At 36.2% G+C, this 19,935-nt stretch overlaps 1 protein-coding gene across 1 annotated transcript; it reads right to left on the bottom strand.

Annotated features, from left to right (window-relative positions):
* Positions 1–7,614: 7,614 nt before the first annotated feature.
* On the bottom strand, positions 7,615–15,633 carry LOC121423999 (E3 ubiquitin-protein ligase Topors-like). The gene is made up of 2 exons (XM_041619560.1): positions 15,500–15,633; positions 7,615–10,915 (listed from the first exon to the last, which is right to left on the bottom strand). Exon 2 carries the CDS (start codon positions 10,879–10,881, stop codon positions 8,299–8,301), a length of 2,583 nt encoding a protein of 860 aa, XP_041475494.1. The 5' UTR covers positions 10,882–10,915; positions 15,500–15,633; the 3' UTR covers positions 7,615–8,298.
* Between the last annotated feature and the right edge of the window lie 4,302 nt (positions 15,634–19,935).

The following is a 19,935-nucleotide window of genomic DNA, read 5'->3' as shown; positions in this document are numbered from 1 at the left end:
TTGATCAAACATGCATAATAGATGTTGCTGGCTGTCCATAGTTGCGATTGATCGGATCAATTGTAATTCTTTGTACAACAGGGCCCAGATCTCATTCCAATATTTATGTGTGGATAAAGGAGAAATATTAACGATTTCTTTCCAGCATTTCTGAACCAGAATTTACTTCATGCTCCTGCATGTATGTAGTCAAATGTGAGCTGTTTATGGAATCAAACACTTCATTTTTTTGTCTTGCCTACATAGCAGAAGCGAGACATGGGTGTTTTTTTTTTTTCGACAGTGATGGTGTCATGTCATCATGGCTTTAAAAGTGTAAGAACATTTTTCATGAAGATTGGATAAAACGGTACTCAATTCTCACTGATTATTTGACATCAGGGTTTCTGGTCACATGATCAAGGTCAAAGAGCATCCACGGTCGATGACTCCATGGTCAGTCATGTTGTGCTATCAACATCCAAACTTAAGAAAAAAATTATGATTTTGGATTTTCATTTGATTTTGAAATCTACCAATAGAGATAAACATGGAAAAATTGAATTTTGCAATAAACGTTTCAATGTGATTTGGAAATGTTGATTATAAGAATGTACCTTTAAAACTGGTGTATGATTTTAAATTTTGGATCATGCATTTATCAGAAATCAACACTAATTTGTTGTGGGTTACATGCACTGAAATCAGCATCAATCCAATTAATTTAAGTTCGATATGTGGTACTGCACACAATTTCATTTTATTTTACTTATTTTATTATTATTATTTTTTTTTTTTGGGGGGGGGGACCAAGCATCACAGATGAGATATTGTTTGTTGGATATAAAGCTTACAGATTGATTGTGCTATGAGTGGAGTAATGGAAGTTCGAGATTACTACAGCAATAACATTCTACATCTTGCAATGGTCTTCAGTATTAGTCAATTTTGTTATGTAAAACAGAGCCATATAATTTGCAGGTAACTTTGCCTATGTCAAATCATTGGGACTACTGAAATCTATTAATACAAGTGATATACACATATATTGCATATTCTGGTCTACAAACATTGCTTTCACTTTGGTGAATATTTGACTTATGGCAGGTTGACATATTATTTTACTTTTTCTCTTGTAATTAAAAGAAGTCTGTCTGGAACAGCCTTCTGTGTTTTGCTGGAATGTAAATATTTCTGATGAAAAATGACTTATTCTGTTCTCCTTTTTTGTTATTGTTGCTTATTTTAAGCAATGGGAGTATGATTAAAGGATTTAGGTTGAAAACCCAAAGTATGCAGAGAGAGGCTGTGGTTAAGAAGTGTTTTTTGTTGGAAAGAATGTAAAATGGGAGAAGGAAGTAGAAATAATCAGTATGAAGCTGTTAAAAGAGCAAGGATATGTGATAGAAATTCTTGGAGAATTCGCAAAATCGATCAACATCCATTCTCTCTGAAAAAAAATTGCTTATAAAAAGGGCCAAGATACCAAATTGCTTTTTTTATTTACACTGTTTGATAAAATAACTGACCCCTTAGAATTTTTAAGACTCCTTCCCCTGGCTATAATGTGCTTTTTGAAGAATAGAGTGGGGAGATGAAGAATGAAAGAGAGAGAGATGGGGAGAGAAGTACTAATGATAGAGAAATACAGATTCAGAGAGGGAAACGGTGAGAAAGAGACAGAGCTGCAAAGTCTCACGCATTATGCATGAGAGTCAAGCATTATGGACTCTTGTTCATCCCCTCAAATCTGTCTCACGCAACTATCACAGCCTATCCTCATATATATTGTACACAATGTCTGTGATCTCACTCAGATTCACAAAAAATCTCACTCATAGCTGGTCTTTGAACTTGGCATCTCTGAAGAGAGAGAGGAACACGGGATACAAGTGAGATTTTCAAAAAAGAAAGAGGGAGGGAGATACTAGGAATGAGATTAAAAGAGAGGTACTGATCAGAAGGAATAGAGAATGATTTGGATAAATGAAAGTCAGGGGTGGTATTCTGGAACACTCGCAACTTTTGTCCTAAATTTTGTCATTTCTCTCCGAGATGTGACACCGCTTTGATTGGCACAAATCAGTATTCTGAACATTGTCTTTTCCCTGTCATATCTGTAAGTTCCCGCCCATCTTTTAAGAAGCAAACCAATCAAAATCATCGTTAGTTCCCAGTGGAAGCCATTCTTGTCAATAGGAAGGCCCCTTGACAGATAGGAGAAAAGACAATGTTCAGAATACCATCCCAGGGCTCTTGGGGTCCAGTGCACCCTGGCCTCTCTATCTTTCCATCTTCCTCGAAAGAACATCCCTCTGTATTACAGTCTACCCTCTTTGGCTACTCTCTTTTTCTCTCTCTCCCTTGTACCACCTATTTCTTCACTGTTTCTAAAACTAACTCTCACTGCTATCATAATTTACCCCTGACTCTCTCAATTTCTCTTCCTGTATTAAAGGGGAAGTTCACTCTGACAAAAAAAATATTGTAAAACTAACAAAAAAAGAATATTTGTGAATGCTTGAGGAAAATCCATCAAAGATTGAAGAAGTTAGAGTTTTAATGATTTGATTTGTGACGTCATATGCGAGCAGCTTTCCTACATATCGGATGGTTAAAAATGAAATGTCATTTTCTCAGAAAAACAGACAAATCATTTCACACCCGTTCCTAAAAAGAAAATGAGTAGAAGTCATCGTGAACCATCAATAAATTGAAATTTACGGATTTTATATTAAGTGACATGTGGGGTAGCTGTTCGTTTACAGTCTCATTAATTCAAAACTCAAAATTCTAATAACTTTCTTAATCTCTGAAGGATTTTTCTTAGACCTTCACAAATATTTCATCTATTTTTAACAAACTTTTCTTCAGGGCGAACTTCCCCTTTAAATACCCCAACCATTTTTTCTACACCATCACTTTCTCTCTCATTTCCATTACCAAGTGTCATCTGTTTCTTATCTCTTACTGTATTTGACTTACCTCCTCACCCTTTTGCTGCAGTCACATTTCCCCTACAGCATTAATTTTTATTCAAATCACCTACATGAAACTGGTACAAAAAGTGTTAAAAACACTGCTTTCAACTCGCCGTAGGGGAAATGTGACTGCGCTATTAGTTACACCGTTGAACCCATTTTTATTTATCTTTTTCTCTTCCTTCCAAAAAACAAGTATCTTTTTCTGTTTCCCTCTTTATATACACATCTCAAACCTGTACTATATACATCTCACACTGGTACTAACTATTTGCCTTCAGTATTTTCTCATCAGTGCTACAAGTATCTCTCAAAGTCATCTTGGGACATAGGAAAGATGAGAAAACACCACTTGGAAAATTTTTTGAGGGATGTGAACTAAGTATCCACAATAAGGTTATTTAGTCCATGTACAAGATTTGCATCAGCTTTCTTTATACAATCTTTAATTTTCTTCCTTTTTTTCTTCAGTTTATACAAAGACACACTTCCTTGAATCAATTAAATGATTCATACGCACTCATACATATATGTAGCATCAAGCAAAGAAAGTTGATTTTTGATACATCTTCAAGTCATTCTGTCAGTACAAATACATTGACAATCATGGAAATTGTAGCTTGTGGAAATAGCATTCAGAATGTTACATCCATTATGCAAGAGAGCAGCAAGGCAGCAGTATTTCCTCTGCAACTGTTAAAGGTCAAGTACACCCCAGAAATATGCTGATTTGAATATCACTAGACAAAAATCAAATAATCATAATGTCATAAATATCAAAATCGGATGTAAAACAAAGAAGTTATGACATTTTTAATTTTCACTCATTTTTCTCAAAATAGTTATATGCACATCTCAGTGATATACAAATGATAAAGTCGATGATGCCCCCCCCCTCACTATTTTTTTTTATTGTTTGAATTATACAATATTTCAATTTTAACAGATTTGACAATAATGAACTTGAATGAACCATACAATGTTAAGTTAAAACAATGTAATCCCACATGTTCAGGGAGGAATAAAACTTGTTTCACATGACAACGAGAAAATATTTCACATAATGAAATACAAGAGTGAGTGGGTGATGTCATCAATCCCCTCATTTGCATACTGACCAGAATGTGCATATATAACTGTTTTGAGAAGTTCAGTAAGCAAAACTTTTTAAAAAGTCATAACTTTTTTATTTTACATTATTTACATTAAGCTTGTTGGACTTTTCTCTCTCTAGACTTGTCCTTTAATAAATTTGTAAAACAAATCTGTGTTCAACTGAATGTTGAATTATTAAATAACTCAACAAGAATTGTTTGAAGACTGTAAAATTTTGAAGTGTTTTTCTTTGGAAATGTTTGTATCACGTCCATTACATGGTATTGCTAATATCTACTAAAAATTCTCTCAATGACCTACCTAGCAGTAAATACCTACAATTTGCATACACTATTTCGATTCATTACAAGACACAAAATTCCTTTGACAAACACAATGATAATTTTTACCTTTAACATAGGCCTTAACTATAAAGATACATCTTCTACTATTTTACATGTACACATTTCATAATTTTGTGTATTTTTAAATGAAGTAAAATTCCAATAAATTACAAAACATTTTTTTTATATCTTTGCTCAGTTTGGATTCTTTTGACCCTGGACGTTTCTCAAGATCATTTTGACTTTTGACCTATCTAGAAAATCAAAGTATTATTAGCCAATATGGGCAGTTAACATTCAAGAAAATCATTTCTATCTCATCTACATACATGTATTTCACATGCCAACAATCAAACCCAATCAATAAGAGTCTAATTACTTGAATAAATAGAGGAAATTCACACAAGCATAAAAAACTTTCATCAAGTCCTGACATTACATAAAAAAGTTATAATAGAGCTCAGTGTAGTATCATAAAGTTCAATCTAAATGACATTTTGTAAATTTATATAAATATGTCAGTTTCCTGCAAGAAGGAACTTGGGGTGATTTTTACGATTATATTTTTCTTTTATTATGCTTTTTTTTGAATTGCTGATATTTTGAGTTTTACTTGAAATTTTGAGATAATTTTGCATCATTCGATAGCCTACGATGTACTCTTTCAATATTGACATAAAAATAAATATACTTGAATGTAAGTCTGTTTTTATTTGTCGGTATTCATTCTCTTAACAATCTCAGTGTACGTTGTAAATCAATGTAGGGTTTGGAGAGTACACCTACATGTATTTCTAATAAAAACATTTTAGGAACATGTACAATTGAATATAGCATGGACTGAATACCATTATGAGAGTACTGAATAATAGAAACTTGAAGTCCCATAATGAAACGCAGAGTGTCTCAGTGAGTTACCTGTAGATTATACCTTGGTCACAATTGCTCTACGGCGGCCGTACGGCGAGTCGAAAACAGCCGTTTTAACATTTTTACATATAGGTGGTTTGAATTTAAATTAATAAAACGGCTGTTTTCGACTCGCCGTACGGCCGCCGTAGAACAAATGTGACCAAGGTATTACTCATGACTGATAATTTCATTCAGTTTTATTAATTTTTATTTGATAAATATTAATCATTTTAGTTTTATTGGCTACTCTTGTTCTTCTTCATACAAATTTGTAAAAGTTTATTACTTGAAGCCTCATTTGATTTTTACAATTTTTAAAAACAAATTAAAGGTCAAGTCCACTCCCAACAAAAAATGGATTTGAATTAAAAGACAGAAAAAAACATACACTGTACTTAACCCTGAAAATTTCATCAAGATCAGATATCAATTAACAAAGTTATGACATTCATATATACATGTATTATTGTAACTTGATTTTTATCTTATACCAAATAAATGTTAATATGAATCTGAATTTAAAGTTTGGCTCAATTACACAAAAACAAATATATATACATCCTGGTCTGCATGCAAATGAGGGTACTGATGACATCACCCACTCTTTTGTATTTCATTATATGAAATATTTTAATTCTCTCTTTATCATAAAGAGAAACAATATTTGGTTCCTCCAGAACAAGTGGAATTGTCACTGATGCAACATATTGTGATTTGATGAATATTCTTGTTTTCATCTAATTTGCAATATTGTGTAATTCAAATAATGCCCCCCAAAATAGTGACATCATTGCTGCTCTATCATTTGCAAAATATAAACAGTTTTTTGTGTGAAATTTCAAAATGTCATATTTTTCTGATTTACATTAAATGTTTATGAAATATTTAGTTTTATCCTACATGCAGTTTGGTTCTTCTCTTTTTATTCAAATCAACTTTTTGTTTGAGTGGACCTGACTTTCATTGCTGTTTTTTTTTAATTATACATACAGGTTCATTTTTTTTAACCTGAAACAAACAGAAATTGAAAAAATGATAGAAATTTTGCAAAAATGACTAGAGAGAGTAATTCTGACATCTCCATGGTATTTTAAAATGCCCAATTATCTGGCATTTCAATCAAAATCATTTCCTGTTACAGTAAAAATTAATTCCAGGGGGGGGGGGGGTTAAAATTAATATTTTGTATATGATGCATTGCAAATAAAATATACAAAAAATCATATATTTACAATCTACATTTCATCTTTCATGCATAAAGAAATTTCAGTTCTGGAAAACAATATAAACAGAAATCAATTCAGTTGGATGAAGTACTAAAGCCAATACATCCAGTTTGAAGAGCGCCATCTCAAGACCTGCACTAACTTCTATAAAGCCTATGTGTGTATGGAACACTGCACTGGAAATATTATATTTTCAATTCTGTGGTAGAGAAACGGAGGTGTACACAATGCTTAGCAAGATGCCATACATGATATCGCCCAGCATTTTGTGTTTTATGTGTTCCATGTTTATCTCGCTTTTAAAAGCAGTTTCATTCCTCGGTCCAGTGTAGTCTATATTTGACATGGTGTCTACCTTGAGATTTTTAGGAGCAGAGAACGAGAACAGCGTAGCAGTCGTCTGATCGTTTGAGTCAACGTCGTATTCTGCCTTTGTTCACTACAGTTGCGAAATGTTTTATTTCACTCCGACTTGAACATGTACGTACGTCAACGTGAAACAGCGCGATAAGTCATGACACGCTGCCTGACCCGGAAGATCTGGCGTACCAAGTACCATCGCGCCTGGCGACCCGATCGGGTGATGTGAAGGTGCATTTAGTTGTGCACACTTGCCCTTTCACTTGCTTTGATTCCTTTTTACGCGAGTTTAATAGGATACATATTTTGGATATTAGAAAGCAATTTCAAATATGATAAACATAATGCATTGTACAACTTTCATTAATTTTTTGAAAAGTCACTGAAAAACAGGGAAAGGTTGATCTTCATGCTGAGCTTGAGCGGTTAAAATGACGTCACTCACGTGCACGTTGACTATGATTTAGGAGAAACGCAAAATGGATGTGGCGAGGTTCTTGATTCTGACAGTGACGTGTGTGAGGACCCGGGGCATATGGCAGGCCCAAAAATGACGTCATCTCGTACCAGTCGTCCATGTCGTCGTACGTTTCTAAAAGTGCTCAATACCCCCCCCCACCTGCTTCAACATCAACAAAGTTGAAAACAATATATTCAAATATACTGTACATGTGAATGAATTAATAAAAGGTATTAGATTATACCAACAAAAAGGGGGAAAAATTTCCAAAATTTAATTTATTTGCGATGCATTTTAAATTTTAAAAAATGACAAATTAGTAGAGAATAAACTTTTGAGGGACGAATGGTGGCTTACATGTCATGTACTGCAAACATAATCTATTTCATGTTAATACACATGAAATTCGTCATTAGTTTTCAAACTGTTTCCACAGTGGATATTACTTGCGAATTCTCTTTAAATGTGAATTCTCTCTGGACAGCATTAGTGGGGAAGTTTTTTTACATGTTTCCTGTGCAAGCCCATGGGTAGGTTAACGTACAGGGAAGACATTTGTTTCTCTTGGCTTTATACACACAGTGAATATACATTCATTATTATAAAACAGAGTGTCTTGTACAGTAGTACTTGGAGAAAGCAAAAACATTATTCATGTGCTAATCGAAGCAAAACCGCACTTAACAAAAAGTAGAGAAAAGGTCCCCCTTTGTTCCTGCCAGGACTGACTATCAAGAAATTTTGCAATCTACTTCTACATGCATCATTTCATTTTGCTGGAGAGAGGTTTGACAAAAATCTAAGTGGGACTAAAAATCACAATTAATCCCAGCTGTATACAATATAATATACATAAGTAAATTACTAAAGTCACATAACTCTTTGTGAAATACCACCCTGTTCACATCCTCTAGTTGATGTGCATCAAATGATAATCTTGATCATAGCATGGATCCATTTCCTTTATCAGAATTTCCTGCTGCTGGGGATGGGTCAAATGTCATGCTTTCGTCCATGTTTAATAAATCCTGTAAAGTGATATTCTGATTTTCACCATGACTGCTTTGCATAGTCCTTATCCTGCTCTGTGAGGTTCTACCATTTGCCTTATCCTTGTCTTCTACAGTACTGTCCGATATGCTTTCAACGATTGCTTTCTCTTTCTCATCCTGAGACTTCCTGACATGGCTACTACTGCTGTGGTGTCGACTGCGCTTGTCTTTCTTTCTACTTTTACAATCCTTGTCTCGACTTCTCTTGTGCTTGTGTTTGGAGCTTTTCTTCTTGTGGTGCTTTTGTTTGTGCTTGTGTCTTTTGCTTACATGCGAATCTCCTTCTTTGCTTGAATGATCATCATCCAGCCTATGCTTAAGCACAGGTGATCTTGAAGCTTTAGAGGTACCCACATGAGTGGCACTAGAATTGTCTTTCTTTGATGAATGTGGAGCGTGACTGTCTTGGTGTGAAAGTCTGCTGAAGGTGCTAGAAGTACTGCCATAACGACTGCCATATCGTGAACTGAATTTGCTGTCATCACTGAAGAAATCCATGGAACGCCCTCTACTCCTACTTCTGCTTCTTCTATAGTCTTCATCTCTGTAATATCTTGATCTGTTCCTGGACCATTCTCTTGACCTACTCCTGCTCCTGCTTCGTCGCCATCTTCTTTCATCTCGCAAAGGTCTAGGATGGTTTCTGGAATTGTCTAGTGATTTGCCGTCTTCTCCATACCTTTTTGAGTGTGTTGAACGAGACCTGGATCTTGATCTTGATCGTCGATATCTCGAGTTAGAAAAATCATCATGTCTAGTCTCATAGTACAGACTCCACTTGCTTTCCTCTTCTCTTGCTTTACGGAAAAGCTCATTTGGACTGCGGGAACGCCTGCGCTTCGATGAAGATTTGTACCGAGAATCATAGTGCGATGTAGAAGGGCCATCTCTGTCATCAACAGTATCTCTGCGTCTTTTGTAGTAGCCATCATGTCTGGATCTGTTGTAGTAACTTTCATCTGAATCTGTTGACCAGGTACCAGCTCTACTTGAAGCATGCAAGCTCCTGGTATGCTTTGTCTTCTGTTTCCTCTTTCCACCGGCTTTCTCTTCTATGTGGTTTCTTTTGGGTGCAGACTTTTCCTTGTTTCTACTTAGCTTTCCTTTTGTTCCTTTTTCCTGTTGATCATCTGATGAATCATCAGATATAGTTATGAAAGCAATAGGAGTGCGCAGATGGAATGGTTTTTGATAACCAACAATCTCCACACTACCACTACTGTCCTCACCATCGTCAGACTTTTTCCTGGCACTGGCACTGTCTTGCTCTTGCTTGATTTGCAGACTTCCTGAAAGAGTAACACCAGAAGGGCCAGGTTGATCAAGGTCTCGGCTTGCAGGTGGCTCAGGGTTATGGGTATCTGCAAGGTTATAACTTGCAGATGGACCAGTCACACTTGTAGAAGAAGATGGCCCAGGTAAGTGATGACCAAGAGAGGCAGATTGTGAACTTCCACCAGGTAGGACCAACAGATTGCTCTCACTGTCATCATCATCTGAAATGACAATTACTTCGTTATTGGAATGGTTGTTCTCGCTCTCCTCACTACTACTATTCTCTTGTGCTACAAGGGGATGCTGAGGTCGGAGTGTGGCAGTGAATTGAGGATTCTCAGGACGAAAGTCATATTGGGCCATCTGGTCATAGGTGTCCATGTCATGAGGTGATCTTGCAAAGCTGGTGAATTCGTGAATGAAGTGTTCAGTGCGTCCATAGAGGAATGGCCTCAAGTGGTTGTGGAATTCCTCTGATTGAATGTCAACGTTTGGAAGCAGTGATAGAATGTACTGGGTCATGAACCTGACATGTTGGTCATTCCCATTGAAAAGTACACCAAGGTCTCTCCTAAGCCATGGGATAAGACGATGTGTTACAGCCTGGTTCTCACGGAAAAACTGTGGAGAAGTGTCCCTGAACCTTGTGAACCTATTAGCTGCGATATGATGAACCCGCAAGCCAGCGGCGTAGATCAGTTGGCGGCGCTGGCGGGCCTCATTTTCACGGTGGATCCGCTCTGCCAACCTGGCCTGACGACTAAAGAGTTGATCCATCCTGGTCTCCCATGCAGACCTTCTGTTATTTGCTAAGGTGGTATGGTAGCGAAAACGAGCACCATTATGATCCAATTCCAAAGATCCATTTTCTGTGGGTGGTAGCATGTACTGGTCATAGACATCACTTGAAACTACATTGTGAATGATGGATTTGAAAGGAGTTTTGCATAGAGGGCAGGTTGACTTCACCTTGGCCCATTCTCGTATACACTGGAAACAGAACCGATGAAAGCAGCCATCGGAAAAGGATTTGTCTTTGAATTTTCCAAGGCAAATAGAGCAGCATTGGTCAGGTGAACCTGATCGGGATGATGCATCACTGTCAGTTGGAGCAAGCTCTGCCTCATTGCTGATGCCTTTGGAGGAAGATTCATTCAAGGCTTTCTGCAGACCTCTCTGCACGTTGGCTCCATCCATAGTAGCAGACCTTTATGACATCATATGCGCCTGCCTGTAGAGAAAATAAAGCAATATACAACATTAAATTAATGAGGTCAAATAATGATGACAAGTGGAATGCCTCTGGCAGTCTCACCTGCATCATGCAATTCAACAAAGCAGCAGTGCTGACTTTGAAAACTACTATAACTCACACAAGATGTTCAGTGATACTTGGTTACTCTTATTTCCACGTTTTATAAATTAGACCAATACACTTACAGAGATAGGATGGTAATTCAACAAATACCCCCAATGCGGCCAAAGTTCATTGATCTCACATGACCTTTGACCTTGATCATGTGACCTGAAACTTGCACAGGATATTCAGTGATACTTGATTACTCTTATGTCCAAGTTTCAAAAGTGAGATAAATAAATTTGCAAAGTTATGATGGTAATTCAACAGATACCCCCATTATGGCCAAAGTTCATTGACCTTTGACCCTGGTCATGTGACCTAAAATGTGCACAGGATGTTCAGTGATACTTGATTACTCTTATGTCCAAGTTTTATGAACTAGACCAACATACTTTCAAAGTTATGATGGTAATTCAACAAATACCCCCAATTTGGCCAAAGTTCATTGACCCTAAATGACCTTTGACCTTGATCATGTGACCTGAAACTTGCACAGGATGTTCAGTGATACTTGATTACTATTATGTCCAAGTTTCATGAATCAGATCCATAAACTTTCAAAGTTATGATGGTAATTCAACAGATATCCCCAATTCGGCCAGTTCATTGACCCTAAATGACCTTTGACCTTGGTCATGTGACGTGAAACTCATGCAGGATATTCAGTGATACTTGATTAACCTTATGTCCAAGTTTAATGAACTAGGTCCATATATTTTCTAAGTTATGATGACATTTCAAAAACTTAACCTCAGGTTAAGATTTTGATGTTGACGCTGCCGCCGTCGCCGTCGGAAAAGCGGCGCCTATAGTCTCACTCTGCTATGCAGGTGAGACAAAAACTAGAGATACCAGTAGATGGATTCTTGACTGGAGTAAGTCCAAAATCTTTATCAATATTGGTTCATTTTTTGCCCATTCAGCAAACTTTTTGATCAATACTTGCTCAGACATGGATTTACTCATTTACTCTCCACTATCTACCCCAAGTCTAGGGGAGACCGGGGTTAGTTGGAACAATTTTGACAAAAATGGCTGTAATTTGAGAAACAGTCAATATATCAGCTTGAAGCATATATCTAAGGGCTTCAAATGTACCCCGTAATGTTTTAACTCTATGATAGTTACTGAATTCCACCTTGAACAAGACCTTCGCAAGCGTTCCAACTTACCCCATATGGGGTAAGTTGGAACATGGTATGGGGTAAGTTGGAATAAGTACTGCATGGTCAATTAAAAATTATACTAAAACTACTTACAACCGTAATATTACATGGTCTTACATGGTCTTTTTTTCAAGTTTAAAATGTTAAAAGTGGATTTGTTGAACTTTTCTATTTTCTATGTTTTCTATTATATAGCCATTCATGCAAACCAACTGTGTGAGAGAATTCCGCTTACTTGTGTTTTACATGTAATTATTAAGAGTACTATCAACAATATCATGTACTTCTGCATCATATTTACATGACAAAAAAGATTTTTATATTTTCTTATTACTTAATTATGCAAATAAGCATATGAAATTTTCCCTATATTTTGTTTTTTTGGTACGTTTTTGCCTTTAATTCTATCTATTAGGCTAGTAGAATGCTAACCTTTGGTGAGAGTATCAATATTTACCTTTGTTAGAAATATCCACAAAAAATTGCAAAAAATATAATTTCTTATGTATTTTTGTTTTTTAAATTTGTATTTCTTTGTTTTTTCGAACCTTTGTTTTTCATTGTTTTTCCAATGAACTTTGTCGGGGACTCTTTTGCGATCATTAATAGCATAAAAAAAATCCATTTGAACCAACAAAAGTATAAAATAATCATACATTTATGATTTTTGGTTGAAAAACCTAATATGACCTTGTACATGGAATCACGTTTTTGAGCAATTTTGGGTCCGAAAAATGTTGCTAATTTTGAAACCGCGCACCCACGCATCGCAAATTTGGTCTCAAAAGATGCACAAGACTTGAAAGTAAGAAGTCAGTGAGGGATGCGGTCAAAATATTTTGTGCAACGGCATAGTGACAAAATTTGTCAAGGGGGAGGGGGGCTAAAATTGACCCCCCCTTTTAATCTTGTCTTGTCTTTCCATTAATGCCCACAATCATTATATTGATTATTATGGCATATGAATGTCAAGATTGACTTGACCTGAATTTTGCCGGGACCGGCAGGTGCAATACAACGGGTGAACACCCTACTCTTTGATGAATAGTGTATTGGTTTTAACGTGCATAGGTTGTGACTCTCCTATACACGGGACCAACATTTGCGTCCTTTCCGATGGACAGAGTGTTTTCCAACTGCATTCACCCCTGCACTGAATACAGTGGTGAGGCATGCTAACACACAACGCTATAGCATCAGATTTTTTGTTATACGCGTTTCGGCATGAGCGGGACTCAAACCCCTCACGTTGAGATCTACGATCTTTTCCGAAACATGTGCTCTAACCGACTGAGCTACGCTTGAGTACCGGTATTTGCTACTACCATCAACTTAATTTGATAAGGGTTAATATTGCATTAGGGGCCTACAATAGGCCTTAAATGCACACTCAGACCTAACTGAGAAACAAAACAGGCATGGTATACTATACATGTTCAGAAGAGTGTGAAATACTGTAAACATTTTTTTCTCATATCCAATGTTTTTATTCATAATTATGTTTGGGGTATCAAGTTGGAACATGTTCCAGCTAGCCCCTTCAATTTTGTTCCAACTAATCCCAGAGGCCCATTTGATATTTATAAGCTTACAGCACAAAGGGACTTCACCATGGCATATCAATAACCTTATTTTGTAGCTTGGTACAAGTGTCCATTATACCCCCAAACAGGCCAACTTGATCTATAAACTTCTCTGAGAAAATAAAAAAAAACTGAAAGAGAAAAAAAATTACTCAGAAGGAGGAAAAACAAAATTTCCATTCTACCTTCATCAGGCTTGTTGCGTGTGTATTGTCTGTAATATGGTGGATGGCTGTTGATAATAGCAATAATTTGAGGGCAGTATTGCATAAATTTATTTAAAGGCGTTAAAGAAAATTACAATGTTTCAACTTACCCCCTGTTCCAACTAACCCTAATCTCCCCTACCCCAAGAAAAGGTTAATTTGAATGAACATGTGAAATTAGCATTGTTTAGTATATGATTCAGTTGAGTTGGTCCTTATTGTCAAATCTAAAAAGAAATGAAATATTGTACAATTCAAACAATATAAAAAAAAGGAATAGTGAGGGACATCATCTACTATCTCATTTGAATTGTGCATCATATCACTGTTTTGTGAAAAATAAGCAAAACTTAAAAATGTCACAACTTTCTTATTTTACATCCGATTTTGATGAAATTTTCAGCATTTTGCTAGTTTGATTTTTCTCTACACATGTATTTATTCAAATCAACATTTTTCTGGGGTGGACTTGACCTTTAAATAAATTTGTTCCCATTTCGGTGCATTACAGGCCCAAAACAGAGAAATAGTCTTTATTTTGGTCCAGTTCTTTTGATATATTTTTATGAAATAAAATAAAAAATTGATAAGCCCTGTCAGGGGGATTTTGCATTTTTAACCCCCTAATGCGCTGAACGATCGCAAGCCGTCTGTGTACGAGGAGAGATGAAAAAAAGTTAAAATAAAAAACTCCTTGAGAGGCTTGACCTTGTTGAAGCAGACGGCAGCCGGCTATCTAGTCCAGGCCAGGTGTACTTGACCTTAGACCAAAAGCTTCGGTCTCTGTTTTGTTGGTTGTTCAGCTGACCGCTGTAGTCCTAGCGCGATCTGTACAGGGAACCCAATGGCCATATGTTTATGTACTTAAGATCGGATAAAACGGGGAAGTGAATTTGAGCGACAGCCGAGGTAAGTCACTGTTTTTGTTCCTTTTTAACTTCATTGTTCTCCATTTTTTGGCAATTAATGCCAAGAGGGAATATAAATTTGCATTTTGGTCACGTTAATTTTCAAAATTTTTATTAATTAAAGACAAAAATTGAAAAGCCCTGACGGGGGATTTTGCACTGCAAGTCCCCTAATGGTGGCTGCAGGATAGCGAGCCATCTGTCACGGTCTGTGTACGAGGAGTAAATAAAAAAAAATGTTAAAAAAACTCCTCGAAACAGACGGCTGCCAGCTGTCTAACTTGACCTTTAAGTTTGATATGTGCACAGACAGACAAGGGACCACCTTCTGGTGGCCCAGCTCCTTTGCCTGCCTTGGCTTCATCACTGCTTTGCCTTTGCCTGCTGCTTTACACTTGACTTGTAGCTGCAGTGCAGTAGATCTAATTGGATTGTATTTTAATGAGCAGGGCAGAGAAATACTAACACAAACAACATAACATGGGACTGAAGTAAATAATACAAATACATCCAGCTAAACACAATCGCATCCCACATACTTTTGACGATTTTCTTTAAAGAATCACAAAAATGTTTATTCTAAGAAGCTTACCTGTTAGATCAATATATACTTTCAGGAAATAAAGCTTAAGACATGCCTTTACCCATCTGCAAAAGGACAGCAGAAGAGAAAATTTTAGGGTATTCCTTGCGTTGTGTCAAGTACTAACTGCTGCCCAGTGAATATATAATTTCATGACGTCATGATACGTCACTATACGGGGGTGGGGTCAAGACAGATAGCAAATCTTCTTTTGGGGCAGAATTAGATATTAAACTTTTATTTTTTTCAAGTAAACATCAAAGCCCCCCCCTCTACCATCGCACCAACAAGATATGAATATGAAATATTTTAAAAAAGGAAACGGGTTTTGCGTCATTGGTTATCTGCGAGACAAAGAAAGTATGCCTCTTTTCTCGCTTAGTCGCGAATCAGGATTGCGGGGGCCATCACATGGGGGATGGCATAGCCGGATCCAGAGGGCGAGGGGCCCGCCCCCCTTCCTTATTGGCGGAGCGAAAAAAGAGGAAAGTGGAAAAGGGAGGAGAGAAAAGAGACGAGAAAAAAGGAAGAGAAGGACGACGATTGCAAAAAAAAATATATGAGGGGAAGACTTAATTGGAAAATAAAAATAATTTTTGTGCCACTATATAAAATTTTCGCTCGCGCTTCGCGCACGCATTGCCTAACTGTTAGGTGATTTACATATCTTGTTCAATGTGGAGCTCGAATATAAAGTTTGGAAGTCAATATACAAAACATATTTCATATCGGAAATCGAACTTTCATGTGTGATTTACAAATTGATTTTTAAAAAGTGCTCCATAAAAATGTCAGTTTTATAGTCTGAATATTAACATTTTCTGCTCGCGTTGCGCGCTCGCAAATTTTGATTTATCCTCGCAAATTTTGATTTATCAGGTACCTATCATTTTCATGTATTCTATAAAGTTTTCAAAATATCCCTTTTCAGGTCTGATTAATTGTCAAGACGTATCAGCTAGTGTTGTATATGCTCGCACTTGAGTGCCAAATGTACATGTATGTCTCGATTGATTATATACAACAAACCACTTACAATCCTCTTTTCACGACAGTTTATCAAAAAAATTTAGCTCGCGATTTGCGCTCGTATCAATAGTTAAAAATGTATTAACTGATGCATCCTATTCATAATTACAAAAGAGAAATGTCCAGTTTTTAGGCCATAAATCATCAGATTTCGTGCCCTCATTATAGGCATTAATTGATTTAATAATGTTTTTTTTTTCCTTTTGTTTCATCTCGCACTTCGAAAGAGGAATAGGAAGATAGACATCATTTTTCATATGATGACATGTCCTAAGGATGTCCCGGTCCTATGTCAAAACTCAATGTGTTTAAAATATGAAGCTGAAATCGACTCCTTTTTCAGATCGGAATATCAAAATTTCATGAATTTCATGATTTTCATGATTAAAGATGTATTTAGAATGCTTAGATTCTAAGTCTAAATATATGAAACACGCGCGCGCATGAAATTTATTCAGATACTCAAATTGTTCTCTATTTAGATCATCATCCAGTTGAGATCACAATATCAAAAATGTTTTTGATGTAGGAAGATCCCCTATTACTCATCCTTCGCGCTCGCATCAAATGTTGAATTATAGCTATCCTGTTCACGAAAATTGAAAATTTTCCATTCTTTCTTTAGAAATGTCAAAATTTTTCAGCTCGCGCTTCGCGCTCGCATTTGTTGATTGTTGAAATATGTAACATCTTCATGGCGAAGTGCAAGCAGTCCTTAACAGGTACCTTTTCAACAGGTACCGCAGTTCAAAACGTAGATAATATATAAGAATTTTTTTCTCGCGCTTTGCGCTCGCATTATTAATGCTCATCCTTTTAATTGTTTACAAAACATGAATAGAGTGTCTCGTATCTATTCTGCTTGAGTTACAAAAAGTGCTTAGAATTTCCATTCTTCAGGTGAAAATGTCAAAAAATTCAGATCGCGCTCGCTTTATTTGATTGTTAAATGCTAACTGCAAGCAGTCTTTAACAGGTATGGTATACCTTTTCCATCAGTTCATTTTTACTTGCGTTTTGCGTTCGCAGTAATTATTTGGTTGCACACACACCTTTTTCAGGATAACAAACATTGCCCAGAATGTTCAAATTTTAGGAAAATATACAGAAAATTTTCCCCAAAATAGCCGGCGCTTCGCGCTCGCATATAATAAGGATTATGATATTATATATCAATTTATAAGAATAAAGCTAAGAAGTGACTAATTATAGGACTACCCCTTCAAGGAAACAAACAAAAATAATCTTCGAGCTGCCAATCGGTGAAAATATTGCTGAAACAACCCCCCCCCCCTCTATTGGCGAAGGCTGAATCCGCCCCTGGATGGGGTGGGGTGCTGTTGTGGAATGTTGAAGGTTGCTAGTGGGATGTGTGATTCTCTGTCTGTATTTTTCCCATTCTTCTTTTTTGTCGTTTTAATTTATTTTATTTTTAACCAGTCCTTTACTATATAAGACGGGTAAGCAGCTTGATCTAAGTCTATACCAGGGGCGGATCCAGGATTTTCCAAAGGGGGGGGGGGGCGCACATTTTTCTGAGGAAAAATTTGACCAAAATTTTAACCCGAAAAATTAATGATATTGACGAGTGGATACCATGCGGGACCAAAACAAAAACACGTAAAAAGGATGTCTTTTTCAAGATAGGGCACGTTACATACGTAACGTAATAAGGGTGTCAAAAACACTAAAATAATGAAAAAATGTATTTTCGATAGGAAAACTACGTGTTTAGGGTCACATTTATGAGGGTATAAAAATCAAGACTAAAGTGTCTTATAAAGGATGTACTTTTTGCCCCAATAGTCAATTAATATACGTGTTGCGCCGCGAGTGGGGCTAGCTCAATAATGTAGGTAAAACCGATCGTGACAAAACAATTGAAATCACTGTACTTGTTTAGGGCCGGGTTCAAGTCAGTTTAATTCAGTTCAGTTCACTAAAAGTTACATAACGAATTGTTGAGGGGACGACATGGCATATCGCGCAAAGTTTATGTTGCAAGCGAGCGAAGGGAGATGAGCAATTACAACATTTTTATTACAAAAATCCAAATTAAGTTGTGATAGATTTTGACATTCAGAAAATAATGTCATATTTCACCATGGAAATATCAGAGCAGAAGTATATTTTGTGTTTTTTAGTGTTTTTTCATGCAGTTCATAATATGAGCCCCGACAGCCATTATTTAACCCTTCTCTTCCCTTTACCCCTTATTTTTTCTAGGTCGTGATTTTTTTTTCAAGGGGGGAAGCCCCCCGGCCCCCCTCTATCTATTTGCCACTGCATTCATTCCCGGAATTTCATTATCCTAGCATTGTAACTTTCTGTTACACATGCACTAGGATGTGTTCGAATGGAGGCGATGACATGAATAACTTTCGAATATTATCTATGATTAAATTTGATGAATTTCCAATACACACATAGACACTTTTGAAATTGCTGCCATTTTTTTTAAAATCTGAAACCATACCTTTAAGAATATGGCCCACTGCAAATGGCGTACTCGGGAACTGGAATTTAACACTGATATGAAAAGCTTACATAAAGAGACAAAATCCATTTTGTCCATTTGACAGTTGTACTATTCACCATGACTATATTTCAACTCCCAAAAGTTTCAAGAAGTTTATTAAAAATTGACATGAAATTTACGTTCTCATGCAATACGGACTAAGTATTCTTCAGCAGTTTTACCAAATCATATTCCATTCAGACAGTTCTTTTTCTGATTATATACTCTTATAAGAGTCTTCAATATGTAGGTCACTAAAATGACAGTTCAAACAAATCCTGCAAAATGTGTCTATTTTACATGATTTTTTTTTAAAGGACAAGTTCACCCCAACAAAAAATTGATGTGAATAAAAAGAGAAAAACTAACAAGCATATAACACTGAAAATTTTATCTTAAAATCGGACTTAAAATAAGAAGGACATTTTAAATTCCGCTTGATTTCAAAACTGTTATGCACATCCTGGTTGGTATGCAAATGAGGAGCTGATGACGTCATCCACTCACTATTACTTTTGTATTTTAATATATGAAATATGAAACATTTTCATTTTCTCCTCATTGTCCAGTGAAACAATGATTAATTCCTCCATGAACATGTGGAATTAGCATTGTTTAATACTATATTATTCAGTCAAGTTAATTGGTCCTTTGGTCGAGTCTGTAAAAAATGAAATACTGTTTAATTCAAACAATAAAAAACAAAAGAAAAATAGTGAGTGATGGACATCATCGACTGACTCGTTCGCATGTCACTGAGTTGTGCTTATCACGGTGAAAAATAAGAAAAACTTTGAAGTGCCTTAACTTTCTTATTTTACATCCGATTTTTGATGAAATTTTCAGTGCTATATGCTAGTTTGATTTTTTCTCTATTTATTCAAATCAAATATATAAC

This window comes from Lytechinus variegatus, chromosome 11 (assembly GCF_018143015.1).
Source record: "Lytechinus variegatus isolate NC3 chromosome 11, Lvar_3.0, whole genome shotgun sequence".
NCBI classification, from domain to species: domain Eukaryota; kingdom Metazoa; phylum Echinodermata; class Echinoidea; order Temnopleuroida; family Toxopneustidae; genus Lytechinus; species Lytechinus variegatus.
The sequence above is the reverse complement of the archived record's forward strand: the minus strand, read 5'-3'. Positions and strand labels throughout refer to the sequence as shown.

Excerpts from the sequence above, each read along its gene's own strand:
- LOC121423999 (XM_041619560.1), bottom strand. The coding sequence starts at position 10,881 with ATGGATGGAGCCAACGTGCAGAGAGGTCTGCAGAAAGCCTTGAATGAA.